This window comes from Ceratosolen solmsi, unplaced genomic scaffold (assembly GCF_000503995.2).
Source record: "Ceratosolen solmsi marchali unplaced genomic scaffold, CerSol_1.0 scaffold27, whole genome shotgun sequence".
NCBI classification, from domain to species: Eukaryota; Metazoa; Arthropoda; class Insecta; order Hymenoptera; family Agaonidae; genus Ceratosolen; species Ceratosolen solmsi.
Genome location: NW_011948426.1, coordinates 3,597,169 through 3,612,311, shown reverse-complemented (window position 1 = coordinate 3,612,311; position 15,143 = coordinate 3,597,169). Strand labels below are relative to the sequence as shown.

General features: G+C 35.4%; 1 protein-coding gene across 1 annotated transcript; it reads left to right on the top strand.

Moving 5' to 3' along the window:
- Positions 1-4,412: 4,412 nt before the first annotated feature.
- Positions 4,413-12,463, top strand: LOC105363170 (uncharacterized). Its single transcript, XM_011500791.1, has 4 exons — positions 4,413-4,557; positions 7,112-7,311; positions 8,682-8,798; positions 12,193-12,463. Exons 1-4 carry the CDS (start codon positions 4,447-4,449, stop codon positions 12,362-12,364), a joined length of 600 nt encoding a protein of 199 aa, XP_011499093.1. The 5' UTR covers positions 4,413-4,446; the 3' UTR covers positions 12,365-12,463.
- Positions 12,464-15,143: the final 2,680 nt, after the last annotated feature.

Here is a 15,143-nt window from a genome sequence, read left to right as displayed (position 1 = left end):
TTCAATAAATTGTAATACAATTTCCATAATAAACAATAAATATATATATGTGAATTAATAAGTAAACAATGTTATTATTTAAGAAACTAATGAAGTCTGAATGATTATTGGTGACTTGATAGATTTTTATAATGAAATTTAAGGTTAAATTTCTATTAGTGTTAAGAATATTTTTCTTTTCAAAAAGGAATCCCTTTACGTATAATATTAAGTTTTTTTCGTAAAATTTTTCAAGTCTTTACATTTTTTACATTTTCACGTAATCACTATTTGATTTATGAACGTCAATTATCATAATGACTGTTGAATAATTAAGGAAAATTTTAAATATGAAATAAGCGCATTAATGATTAATTCGATCAGAATTCGTAAAGTAATTCTATTGTAAGTTTAAAGTGTCTATCAGCTCCAAACTAATAATTAATTAATTAATAATAAGCAACATAATAATCATAAACTAAATACTACCAGTGATAGAGTAAGCTCTATTAGTTGGTAATTTGTGCAAATTTTTTGAAAATCATTCTCGATGTAAACCAACTATTTTTAAGTCAGGCGGGAAAATGGCAGAGATGTAAAAATGCGGCTCGTGAGAGTGTTTCCCGAGTTCTAGTGTATAATTGAGCGCTGAATTCATTGGCCTGAGAGCGAGTGAGAAAGCAACGGATTTGCAAATAAGACAGCTTAGAAGGAGAGGCCGAAATTCGCAATACAAAATCAAGGAAAGCTCGAGTTTGCCGTGTTCACGTATCAAAAGGCTCGATCCTCGAGATAAATTAATTCTTGAAGCGGATGGGCGAATCCGAAACGAGCATCAAGGCATGCAAAAACAAGCTGATTCGTGGATAATAATCGGCTGGCTATTATCGCTTCTTGGCTGCAATGAGAATGAATTGTCGCGCATTTTAACGAGCTCGACCACTAATTACCGCCTTCCGGTGAACGAGGGTTTTGGCAAAAGTGTGGGACTATCGATTTCCCGTCACTTGAAATTTCCTATCCCCTTATGCTTCCCTCGCACACTCGTCGATCCATGTTAAAAGGATTGAATCGCCATTTGGCTGACATAAGCCAAGAGTGTCGGACAGTTTTGCTCTGTTTCTTCGACCTTTCGACTTTCAACTGCGCTTTCAATTGCGAGTCCTTCAGCCTCCTTTCTTCGTCCCATCGATGCACTGCTACATGCACTTTCTAAGAAACTTTTAAGACCTATTATGTATATATATATATATATATATATATATATATATATATATATATATAACACAAATCGGTTCCCTTTCATCGCTACGTTCCCTGCCCTACTTATGTTCCTAAATACTACAATTCAATTGTCTCCAATCAATTTCATAGAAGTAAATTTACACATAATCGTTTAATACTTTAAATACTTTATTGTGGCGATCATTTTTTTTATCAAAATGCTTAGCACTTTTTTTACATTACTTAATTTTTAAGAACTTATGTAAAAGGATAATCAATTTGAAAATTATTATCCATCATTTTTTCGTAAAGATTGTTTTCATTTAACATTATATATTTTATTTCATTATACGTAAATATCGTTTATATTATTAAGCTTTTAGTGAATACGCTATTCAAGAGTTATTATTATTAATTTTTTTTTCCCCTATAAATAATAACTATTACCAATGAATAATTATATCCTTTACTTTAAATTTCTTATCGATTTAATGATACATTTTAATAAAATGTAATAGACGTACGTAGGCAATGAAATATATGGATGAAACAAATTTTGATTTATTAAAAAAACAATTGGTGTTTTATTCTATATTGTTTAATTGTTGTATAAATTATTCCTAGAATTAATATTAGATATTACATAAGAAAGTAGCTAATTATATTTAAATTTGTAAATGTAAGAGATAATTTGTAATCCCATGCAATTAAACTAGCTCATTTATATGTAAAAACATAGTATATTAAAATTTAAATAGTGATTATTGTTTTTGGAGATTTTACATTATTAGATTGTAGATTTACGTTGTTAAATTACTTGGCTCTCGAATTTCAAATACACTTTCAACATTATTTGTCAATGGTCTATTTAATTATTGAATATCCAAGTACGGTAATTATTTACCTAAAAAGACACGAATTCGTGCATAACTATTCATTTGACAAAGTATTTTCTCAAAATAATTATTTATCACGGTTTTGCAAAAGTCTTCGCACATTGGCGATATAAATAAAAGTTATAGCGAAAGTTAGAGTGGAAATATGTGATTAGGGGAAGCCGATACAAGTTGGGTCATAGCTAAAGAACGGGGTTAGACATATAAACCAACCACATACCAATGTGGGAGTTAACATACCAAAGGCATTAGCAAAGTTCGCTTGCTTACCTAAATACTTGTAATTCAAATAAACTGCTTGAGACTATCTGACGACTATAATTCATTGTGTACGTTTTAATAATGGTAAACAAGGCAGGACGCCGGGACTAGTGGTATTACATAATCATAATCGGAACCTGATCGCTAATCCGCGAATGGGCTCCCAAGTCGGCTGCTTTTAACATACAAGGAAGAAAGCAAAAATTGAAGCGAACGATATTAGATATTCCAAACGGCAATTCGAAGTTTCCGTTTCAATTGAACATCTGCGGAGGATCATTTCAGTCGACGACAAGCTTGCAACGATTGCTAGCGAATAACAAGCATCCTGATTTACTTCCGCCCTCCGGTTGCCACACGGAAATTTAAAAGGAAATGAGAGAAGTCCTCCTCCTCCCAATGCCTTCCTTTTCCATTTATATCAAGCATCGCTACACCCTCCCCACCCTCCCGCTCTATCTCTATCTATCTCTATCTATCTATCTACCTATCTATCTCGTGCGATATTTTCAATCATTGCGATTGCTTTAATCCGCTTATTAAAATAGCGCCTCGTGTTGTAGAAAATTTGATGATATAATCGAAGCACAAATGTAGCTTATAAATACGACCAATGTAACTTATGAATATTTATGAATTAACAATGCTCATACGGTAAAATTATCCTCTCTCGTATTATCGGAACGTCAGTGGCTGAAAAGATAATAAACAAAGAGTCCCAGTTTCGAGACATTTATGCACACATAATTAATAAAGTTTGCTAATCAATATATAATGTACTTTGCAACCGAATAAACGTCCTAATGAAAGCTTTATCAGATGAGCCCTAGATGAAGGTTAAATGACAAGTTGGATTAAATGCAGCACTACGATCTTTGACTTTCATTGGCAAAGGGCTAGGTAAGTAAAGCCTAAAGGCAGCCTGTAAAGCGAGCAGTTAGCACGAGCTACGCGACGTAATTGTATCGGCGGCGGAACTATCGGCAGCTGCGTATATCGACCGCTACCTATGAAATAATTGAAAGCAACACGGTTGCTCTCAGCCGGCGAATTTAGAATTTTACTCATTTATTCAATGAGTATAAAATTAGAGCGACGTTACGTTTTATATATCCAGGACATTCTATAGTCCGGGCTTGTCGTTTTATCAAAAATTGTCTGCGTGTGAAAAGCTGCGACGCCAATCACGAGCGAGACCGTCCTTTTATTTATCCTTAACCTGTCCGCTCGTCGACTTTATCTTGATAACGTTGGGCATAAAAGTTTTGCGATATCTCGCGTCTACTCGAATGCGATCTCCACTCTCGATGTGACGCAGCCAGCTAAATAAAGAGCTTCGTCGGTACGGCGACTAGTGCCAATCATTCTTTCGGTGCCCTAAATGCGCAAATCCAATTATTCGTATTGTTATCCATATCCTTTTCTATATATCCAATAATCGCTGTATTATTCGTGTAATTTTTAATAACGACTGCTCAAAGCACATTCAAACCAAAATCCTGTGTGTTTCGAAGCTGAACGATTGCCGTGGAGTTGGCGTAAGAAGCGGATGTCGGTCAACGCATCGCCGAGAAAAGTGTGTAGCGGCGGATGGCTTGAAATGACGGAGCAGTCGCACTACGAAATCTAGATCGGTAAAATCAGATTTGGAATGGGGTGTAGTGGGTTGATTCAACGGCGAATTCGACGTAACGATCAAGCGGATGCCAGCGCGCGGCGTATTTAACGAGGCGTAAGATTTTTTTCGAGGCCAATGCTCCGAGCGGCAAAAAATTGCAGAGTTGCACACGCGAGGGAAAAAAATTTGTTAACCTCATTAACGGTAGGGAAGAAATCACGCGCGATGAAATTTAATTTAGCCGCTAGATGGGCACAGCACGCAAGCCACTATTGGTCCACAGACGTTTCACACCGCTGACACTACTGACGCAGCCGCCTCTCTCGCCGCCGCCGCCGCCGCCGCCTCCGACGACGACGACGACGACGACGACACCACCACCACCACCACCACCACCACCACCACCACCAACGCTGCCTTCGAATGAAGAAAAACCGACGGCGCTACTACGACTGCGTATTGTTCACGATGTTACGCACTTGGTTCGTGTTGTTACCGCTACTCCTCGAGGCGATCCATCCACTTCTGGGAAACGGAGACGGGCTAGTGCTTCTCTATCCGCAGTCCACCGTCTTTCAGGTATAGCCGGTGATTGCTTCAAATGCCTCTCATCGATTTCTAGTCTTTTCGTCTCTTTTCTTCATTTACCTTCATGAAATTGGCGTCAAATATTTGCTGGAAAGTACTTCATACCGCGGCTCTCTATAACATAACCAGCAATGACAAATTACAGTCCAGGATATTGCATGCGGATGCAATACTATGCGCTTTGCGATTGCAATTTGATTTGATTTCATGCAATATATTTGATTCCTATATAATAAATATATATCTAGTTTAGTTTTTATCTCGATAAAGGCCGCTCATTACTAATGCTAATCGAGCGACAACCGATTTCTCCACAATCTAATGAAATATTTAATATTTTTCACTCGAATAAGATTGACATTCTCAGTTAACTTTCAACCTTACTGTATCTTAACATTCTATCTATTATATTACAGATGATCGCATTATTTCATATAGAAATATTTGTAAAATATTTTAACGATATTTTAACGGGACGATAATTAAATTTTTTTTATTTTAATCTTCGTTTACTACTACGTATCGAATCGTTATTTGACATGAGTGATTTGTTCAATTCTAAATCAGTGAGTTAAGAGATTGTGACGTGCATGTTAAAACAGCAATACTCTACCATTGGATTTTGTAAAATTTCCTAACTAAATAGAACTGCACACAAAATAAAACATTGTTCTATATATATATATATATAATATTTTTTATTTATTCATTAAAGAGTTATTATTCTTACATTTTGCTTATATGTTCCGATTTACTAAAATTGAAAATATAAAATCACGATGAAGTACTTTAGCTAATTCGAATGTATAAAGGTAAAAAAATTAATGGGGAAGAGAAATAGACACAAGTGAAAAAAATGATTTTTTTTTAAAAAGGGAGGGGGGGGGGGGGGAGGAGCGAGAAAATAATTACAAATTCGACAATACAAAGTATTGTCGTGCCTGGTAACTAATTACAGTAAATACAGTTTCATCGCCATTAGTACTAGAATACAAATAATAGATCTTATTATGTTCTTATTCGAAGAGTAATGCATATTCTTTCAAGAAAAGAAGTCCCGCAATTAGAGATGACATTTGTTTACTTCCAATTTGAAATGTGTTACTGCTACCTCAGACTTCATCGTAGCGCAGCTTTGTAATAAGAAAATCTTTTCTCATGTTTTTTAACGGGAGATCGCAAGAGAAAAGCCCTAGAAAGTCGAAATTTTGTTCTTACCTTAAGGAAGACGGCAGTTCACTGCGAATGAATAACGAGACATTTTTGACGAGTTTTCATGAAAGAGGTGTTTGTGCGTTCCTTTGGCTTTTACTCATCAGCCCTTTTACATTTTCTTATATATATATAGAAACATTAATACAACTGTTACTTATTATATATGTATAGCGTACTTAGACTCTCGTGAACGGTAGATTGATAGTAAGACTACGGCTTTGGTCTAAATTTCGGTGTCTTTTGTTACTTAATACAATGTCCCTGGTCATTTACCATAAAGTTTATTGGCTAATGTTTTAACATTATTCTACTTGAATTAAAATGTAACTACTACAACGAAAGAGAATACAATAAACTATGCATTATGAATTATGATTATTTGGGGCATTTGTAATATGTGTGATAAATTTTATATGCACTGCCAATGGTACGTAATTAATTATAATGTTTTTCAATGAATTATATATACTCGATAAATATTAATAATACGAATATTTTATTGTTTAGTTTATAAAATTATGCAATTATGTATCGTTTGTATCATTTTATTAAACAATAAGTACTATATGAGTTTGATCAAAGTTATTATAGATTATATATATATATATATATAATATGTTAAAAAGTACCTAACGATTAATAATACTCGAATTATTTGCCTCAAACTAATTGCTAAAATTTATAATTAACGTTATTCCTGCTTAAACAAGGTTCAATTAAACTACGTTTAAGCAATTTCAATTGTTAATGTATTCAAACATTCATTTCGATTAGTTGAATAAAAACCATGAATAAAGCACCCCATTAATGTAAAATTCAGTTTATTGTATCTGTAAATGTTGATGGCCAGCGTTCGTTTATCGAACATAATTTGCAAAAAATTATTGTCCTTTTAAAATTGAAATTTTATTAATATTGCACCTCATAATAATTAATAGCAATGTACGCAATCAATTGTATTGTAAATTTACCTTTCCAGCATTAAAAAAATTTTCATTTAATTAAAGATTGAAATTTCAGTTGGTCATAATGAAATTGAAGAAGGTGGAATTTTTCAATTATTGAATTTGACTTCACTCGTCGCCTCTCCGACAATCAATATAAGATGAATATTGTTAATCTATATCGAATAAGCATCGTCGAAACGCTTTTAACATTTCATCTCTTTCTTCATTGTCTTTATCATTTTTTTTTCACTCCTTCTGTCGGATAAAACCGCTTTTTAATAAGTATGGAATTTTATTCTTCATCCTCTTTTTGTATATTTATTTAATTTTTTTTTTTGTTTTTTTTTTGTTTTTTTTTTGTTTTTGTTATTGTTTAAGCGCAGTTTACGATAGGGATGTCTATGCCAGTAGCGACGAACAAAAGGGGCAGCATTGTGTTCTCCTCGGGCTTTCAATTCAATTACGTATTACCGTGGAACTTGACCCAATTTGAACCTACGGTCGTGCACGCACGGGCATCGCCACAAGCGCAGCCGTTACGTTTGGAGAATATTTATATGGTACTGGAGGATGTACTCGAGAAGTAAGTGACCAATGTATTTTATATTAATGCGCAAAGTAGCGTCGATACCGAAGCGAAGGTCAGCCCACCCTTGGACGCATTAATGCTGAGAATAAGCTATCGACGGGCGCCAATACGTTAAGCGTAATCGCGTAATGCCGTGGACGCGAGTCGACGCAATTAACGCGCGATAAGTTAAGTGTGAAAGTGTATGTATTTTTGATGAATTCGATGCGGCAAGTGATCGGTAAGTGACGATAAGGTCCTTATTAAGGTAAAAATTATAATTCGCTTTCACAAAATTCACATATTCTCTCTCTCTCTCTCTCTCTCTCTCTCTCTCTCTCTCTCTCTCTCTCTCTCTCCCGTTCTATCTCTAATGAAAACTAATTATCTAGAAGTATTCGCAATGAAATTTTCATTAAAATAACTAGCGCTCGATATCGCCTCATCAATCAAGTTAAACTCGGACGTTTTTCAAAGGTAAAACATTTGCGTTATAAATCAGCCAAGTGCACCGCGGAATCTTTCGCTTAGAACAAAGGCCGGCGAGGAAGTGGTTTGGACGGTTACGGTAGGATACCGGGGCGGTGCTGAGGATTTGCGCGGGAGTAGGGAGAGGGAAAAAGAAAGGACGCAACGGTTTAATTTCGCATTGTCTGGGACAATTAATCCTGGCTATAAAGCGCACGTGCAGTCGGCCGAACCCGCACAACTGGCCCTTCCGAGTAAATACCTCGCAATGGAGATATTTTGGCGACGTTCTAATAACAATAATGTTCTGCGCCAGGGCCTATTTATTCGTAAATATTAATAAATATAAGGATCGAGCTGCGAGTCGCGACAGAGCTACGATCAATGGCTCAGCGGAGAAAGAACCGCCACGGTCGTACCGGCAACTTAAACGTAAATTAATTGGGACATAAAGCAATTACGTTTCTAGGGGATTCGAGTGTCATGGATGCGCACTTCTGTACAGCTTCGATATTACATCGCTTGTAGCCGCTACTTTTACAGTCCTTTTGCTCCTTCTATATGTCGCATCGGCTATATGAGGAGGAATTTTAAATAGACTAGTCTCTTCTTAGCCTCGCCTATCTCTAACTTTCTTACTCGCGTAAATCTATCGATCTCAACGTCAACGTCAACAGGCCCTTGACTTTCATAAGCCGTCAATTTTTACTCGAAATTTCATTGCTCGATCGTTATCGACCAAAGTAGGCGAACAATCATTCAACGACAAATTGTGATCTATCGCTATAAGTAAACAGCGAGTGACTGTCTAAGTGAGATGACTTGGTGCTCGATTGATTTACTGGCTCATGGACTTATGTGCACGCGTATGTAAAGTATATGAGTAGAGGAAAAGCTGTTTAGCATGAATTTTGCAGGAACGGCTGGAGTGACGGGCAGGAGTGCGTTTTAAGGACGATTTGCGAGCTGGCCGAAGCGCCTCTTGCCAGGAGCGGCGGAGACGTCGTTGAGGAAATCATCCACTTGCTGTTAACGTAAGTAAGCGTGTCTTGATCGGGGTATTGGTGATTCTTGACGTATCTATGGAAACGCCGTGAAGCAATAGAATCTTTTATATTTCGTTTGATGAATTACTAAGTCCTATCATAATTCTCCTTCTTATCTTTTAATTTCCTTCATTTTATTTATTACACTTTATTTTTATACATGCGATTTATGCTAATTGCAAAAGACCATTAATTCACCATTAATCAGTTTTCAAGTATTATTAAACATTGCTTAATGTATCACGTATGTTATTATTACATATAATATTATGTATGCTTCTTTTTTTTTTTTTTTTAGTGTAAACTTTGTTTACGAGTACAAAAGATTGATCGTTAAGGCAACAAAAAAAAAATTCTGAAACTTGAATATAATTATCATTTAGAAGCTCGCTTCTATTATCATATTTCTTGCTTTCATACTATTATCTTCGTTAGTATAAAAGATAAAGTTAGTAGTAAGTTTAGAGTGTTATACTTATGAAACTATTCGATATATTCTAATTTCATAACCATCTTATTAAAAGGGAAGGGAGGAGGGTGAGATAAAAGTATAAGAATTTGCACTTAATGTTATCCTACACGTTTTGTAAATAAAAAGTGTAAGTTAATTGATTAATTGTACACTTATTATCATTGTTTTTTACTTAAAAAGTAACTGAAATTCATAATTTTAAATAATAACTTATAGAAAAATTTATATTTATATATACGAAGTTTCTTAAAATTATATTGTCCTTTCATCCACGACGTACGATTTACAATATAATTTTTAACACTTATTCGATAATTCTATAGTTTAGTGTAGTGAAGTAATACAGTAAATGAGAATAATTTTCTACTTGACAGCAGATTTTGAATATGTCATATTTTTAAAACGCTCATCCCAATTTATCTCGATTTTAATTATTCTTCAAATTTCCAAGTACAGTTTGATTAAATGAATTTACACGCTCGTGCAAACAAATACATCGTTACCTACCCTTACGTAATTACTCAAGCATCGGAATTCATAGTTTAGTGATTAAATTTACAATAAAAATATATCTTGAAATTTTTAACAGAACTTTAATGATTGTTGATGCCACATGAGTGGCATAAAGTAAAAAAAAAAATTTTTCAAAAAAAAAAAAAAAAAAAAAAAAAAAAGAAGTCTCAATGATTTAAATAACACAAAGCAATATTTTTATCGTATTCTTTGAGTATCCTTGAAAAATACATGGAAAGTGAATAAATGTCATTTATTAAAAAAAAAAAAATATATATATATATAATGTATTTCAGTTGGTACATTTTGTCGAATAAGTAAATTCAATATATAATATATTTAATATTAAAGTGAAAAATGTGTAACCACTTCAAATTTTGATATTTATTTCTTAATTAATATCTATTTCGGAAATCCGTCATAATCAAAAGGCATAAATTATAGTTAACGATTAAATAGCAAAGAATAAAATACGTAAAATATAATCAGTATATACCGAGGCTGAAGCAAAATGATTAATAAATTTGGCATAAATTCGGGTCACTGAATTCAAATTTATTTTTCCAAACTAGTTATTGAACTCAGGATGGTGAGGTTGGCAATAATTGATAATGAACAATTCTACCTAAATAATAATAATAATAATAATAATAATAATAATAATAATAATAATAATAATAATAATGATAATAATAATAATAATAAATTAAATAAATTAAATAAATTAAATAAAAAATAACTCGACTATATTGTCGAGTAATATCAAACAATTGATGATATCGGTAAAAATCACTAGGGTTTCTCATTATAATCGCTTTGGCGATATGAAATTTACCGTATCGAGCCTCGTTCAGCATTCGATCTCATTACTTCGTTTCTCGCATGTGAAAACTAATTCTCACAGATGTCGGATTGAGATACAGCTTCATCGCAATTCTCATCGGCTCCATAAGCCATATATCGAATCATATATCGAAGCCACCCACATTTTGTGTACAATGTAGGTGTACAACCGTAGGGAGTTACCATTGGGAGCGACGAAACGCTGGATATCACAGACGCATATTTACTATTTTATACAAGCACTAGTGTTGGCGATACCTATGTTATAGCTCTTGCTTATTTACTCTTTTACACCCATAGTAGCGCATACAGATGCCTGATCAACACATAGCAAATTGCATCGCTTTCCTCCATTCATTAAGCTCAACTCGCGGCTTTCATTAATTTTACATTGCTAACTCACTTATTGTTTCTTTCGTTGTACGTTTCAGTAAGTTGGTACGATTCTAAACCGTTATTTTCTCAAACATCTTCTCTCTGTTTACAGTAACGCTTATATTTCCACCAGTATATTATTCTCTCTCCCTCTCTCTCTCTCTCTCTCTCTCTCTCTCTCTCTCTCTCTCTCTGTATCTTGATCGAAATTCGAAATTGGGAGACATTTTCCATTACTTGACATCTCGTCGTCTCATTACAGGCGTCAGCCTTACTTCAATAACTGACTTAATCGATATAACGATTGAATTGCGACAATGCTTTTAACCTAATTGCATTCGGTAAACTATTTTATTAACGCGCGGACTAAAGCTTATTAATAATGAATAATTATCGTCCCTGATCGTAAAGGAATTTCGGAGGTAAAAACTTTAAAATAAAAATTAACATTCAGGTATTAGACTAATATCGCGAGAGAGTATAGATATTTTTTTTTTTTTGATAACACCCAGCCATGAAATGTTAATGTGCCTGGGTGCGCGCGAATCCAGGACAAAATAAATGCGATAAAGCCGTCGATTTGATTACGTATTCAAATTGTTCGCAAACTTGTGCACGATTTCAAAGAAACGAGGCGAAAAAGGAAATTCGATTGCCATTGGAAAGCATTCGGGCGAGAGAACTCGCGTGTTTAGACGCGCTCAAAGAGCAGCGCGAGTCCCCTCCCAAGCGACCATTAAAGATTTCGCGCTAATGAAATCAGAATGACGGGGATCGGATTTTGGTGCGAGGCGCGAAACACGGCGGCCTGGCAGTCGCTCGAATTGCGCACTACGTACGAGTAAGCAAATTTCCGAGAGCAAACAAGCATCGCGATAAAGAGCCAGGCTGTGCTCATGCGGCAATTGCGCGCCGACGAAAACTAGCCGGGTAGCCGGGGGAGTAGTAGTAGTAGTAGTAGTAGTAGTAGTAGTAAGTAGAAAGCGGCTGCAAATATACTCGGCGCGAGCAATCACTGGATCAATACCGCTCGAACGACCTTGGCAACATACACGACACTCCGGGTCAGTCGTCGTCGTCGTCGTCGTCGTCGTCGTCGTTCGTCGTCGTTCGTCGTCGATAAGTAAACCCGAGCTGTCGAGTCACGCACTCACTCGCGATTATGTTTGATTTTGGCAGGCCTTCCGAAGATTCGGGGGAGGACGATTATCCGAGCCGACGGAGCGAGATCAAGCGGTACGAGGAAGCCGAGATCCTTGGCAGGAGTGGCACTGGATGCGGACAGGCTTACGGGGGCTGCAGCCGGCTACCCCTCGACTCCATCACCAGACTCCTCGCATTTGAAAGCTGAAAATTCCGAGCTTTACGCCGCCTTCCATCCGCACCTTCAGCCTTCGCGAATACGGGATAAGCCCGAGCAGCGATTGTGTACAAAAAATGATTCGTCATGCGATCGAATCGCCCATTTACTAACCCACCACTGCTATATTGCTACGAGGTAATTCATTTCTGACGCTCATCCAACCGACGATTAATATCAATCGATCAATCAGTGTTAGCGGGGGAGGGGGGAGGAGGAGAGGAGAGTCGAGGCAGGGGCGAGCGCAGCCACGAATGAACTCGCGCAAGTTAGACCTCGTAATAATTGCCAATTTATATCGACGGAGATGTTTCCCGTCGAGCTTTTCTGGTAAAACCCACACATCATTGCTGCTAGATTAAACGGCCAAGTGTACGCTATTTACTTCAGCTCGCACATGTATTTAACGATGCCTCGACGTCAACTCGACGTAGCCGTGTGCTCATGCTTGTTCATATGCGACCTATTGATGTATAATTTTATGAAAATGTCGACACGTGTGTGAAAATCTCGAGCAATGTTATTATCGATATTTTACTGCAAAAATGGTATTATACGTTTCTCGAAACTCACTCGGCTCTCCTATATTGCTTATCAAAAATTTCGAACAAACAATGAAGCATTTATTTGTTAATTTACCGAATAACTGTCTTGTTCCTACGCATTACTAGGGTATTATAAAGCTTATAAAAATTTTCTTCAATTTCACGTTCCTCGCAAACGTACATCACTTTATATTCACAAACTTATACGAATCCCCTAAAAATGCGTAAAGTTTTATGATAATAATTCGTAATTTAATACTGTTTAAGAAATGTATTTATATAAAAGCATTTGAATTAAAAACAAAATATCATTTAATTGTTTTAAATGTGCAGCATTGTATAATTAGGATAACTGTGCGAAAAACATCGTGAAAGCAAATGTGAAAAAGATTCTGGTAAAACAATATTTTGTCGATGGTATAGGAATAAATTTTACGAATCATTATTAAAAATTAACAAATCAATTTAAAAATTATTATTAAGAAATTTATGTATGTAATTACAATTTATATTATTAAATTATAACACAAAGTTTATATATTATATAATATGCGTATAAACAGTAATATATTATTAAAACAAAGGAATCTTATGTTAATAATGAAATTCGTGGATGAAATTTTCTTTGTAGACTTTCATCCTGTTTATCACTATGAATTACATGTACCGTTATGAAAGGTCATTCACACGACTGTAATCGTTATATTTGAATTTACAATATAAAAGATGATGGAGAACATGATAAAAGTGTCAAAATTATTAAAATTTCCCAATATAACGATAATATAATTTTACTTACAGACAACACTGCAAATAAACATTCTGAGATTTCGGATGTGGAAAAAAGGAGGCGATGTATTAGAGTAAGTGAATTAAGTCGCTCTATCGGTACAGATAAATAAATATGAAGGAGACTGCGACAGTGCAAGAAGAATGTCCATATCCATCGGGAGTAGAGGAGAGAGGCAGGAGATATAAGAGGGAGTGGCAACGGCTGCTGTATAATACGATGACAACTGCGACTCGTGTAGACTCACTAGAGTCGCGTGCACCAATTTGTTCTTATATAAGTGGCGGCTCCGAAACTCGTAACTTGTCCTTGTATAGCTAAGATGGTCCAAGGAAGTTCATCCTATCTCCCTCCCACCGGCGGTTAATAAAGTTCACGAAGTCACGCACATTTCCTTGGGTGTGAGTGTGCGGGAGAATTCCGCGGTATATACGACGGCGAGCTTAGGCGGCTCTGCTGTCCTCAAAACTTCTTCCTCCTTCTATCTCCGTCCTTCTTGATGTCCAAGCCACTATGGGCAATTTCTCCGCTGGCTCGCTTGGGCACTTTTTGCGCGACCCTACCCTCGGCTGACTAATTCTTAGGCATCCCAGTGCAGCTCCCACTCCGACTTCTAATAGATGTGCATCAATTTTCCCGCGGTGAGCCTTTGTGTCCTAATGTAATGCAGTACATCCTAGGATGTCAGTATTTTCGCCAAGATTCTCCTGCATTGCTAATGGAGTCGGAGACGAGAGAAAAAGCCGAGTGCGAGTTACATACTTCTGCGACCAGACACTTTTTAGGAAATTAATTATTAGATTCTCTTTTGACATTTGAACTGTAATGAAATTTGATCTTCATCTATGTCGATAATTTTACCATCTACATTTAATGCTTTTATAATTTACGAAACAATTATGCAGTATTTTATATTTTAACTTAATTAAATGTTTTTTTCTCTAGCATAAACTCACAAGACGGAATACATATATATATATATATATATATTATTCATGATTATGCTTGTTCGATATCTCCCCCTCTCACTCTCTCTCCATCTTCTTTTTTTTTTTTTTTTTTTATCAAAATATCATTTATAACACGATATTATTCTAATTAGAAATCAATGTGGTTAGATACTTTGCGAGCGTACACATAATCGATAGTCCTTGTAAGTATATTTTATAAGAAATTATTCAAATTATTTTGAAGAATATTCTAATGGAGATCTTTTTTCATCTCTCTCCATCACGAAGTTATATGAGAACTTTGAAGGTACGTACTTTGCAATTATGTGCGGGTATGTGCGTTTGTATGTGCGCATTTCAACTTAATTTTACAGATATATACTGACTATAACTTTCATTTTCTTCATAATAAATTGTTCAAAATAAAGTATTTTATGAACTTTAGATTCGAATAATTTTGAAATTTTTACAGACTTCCGCTCTTC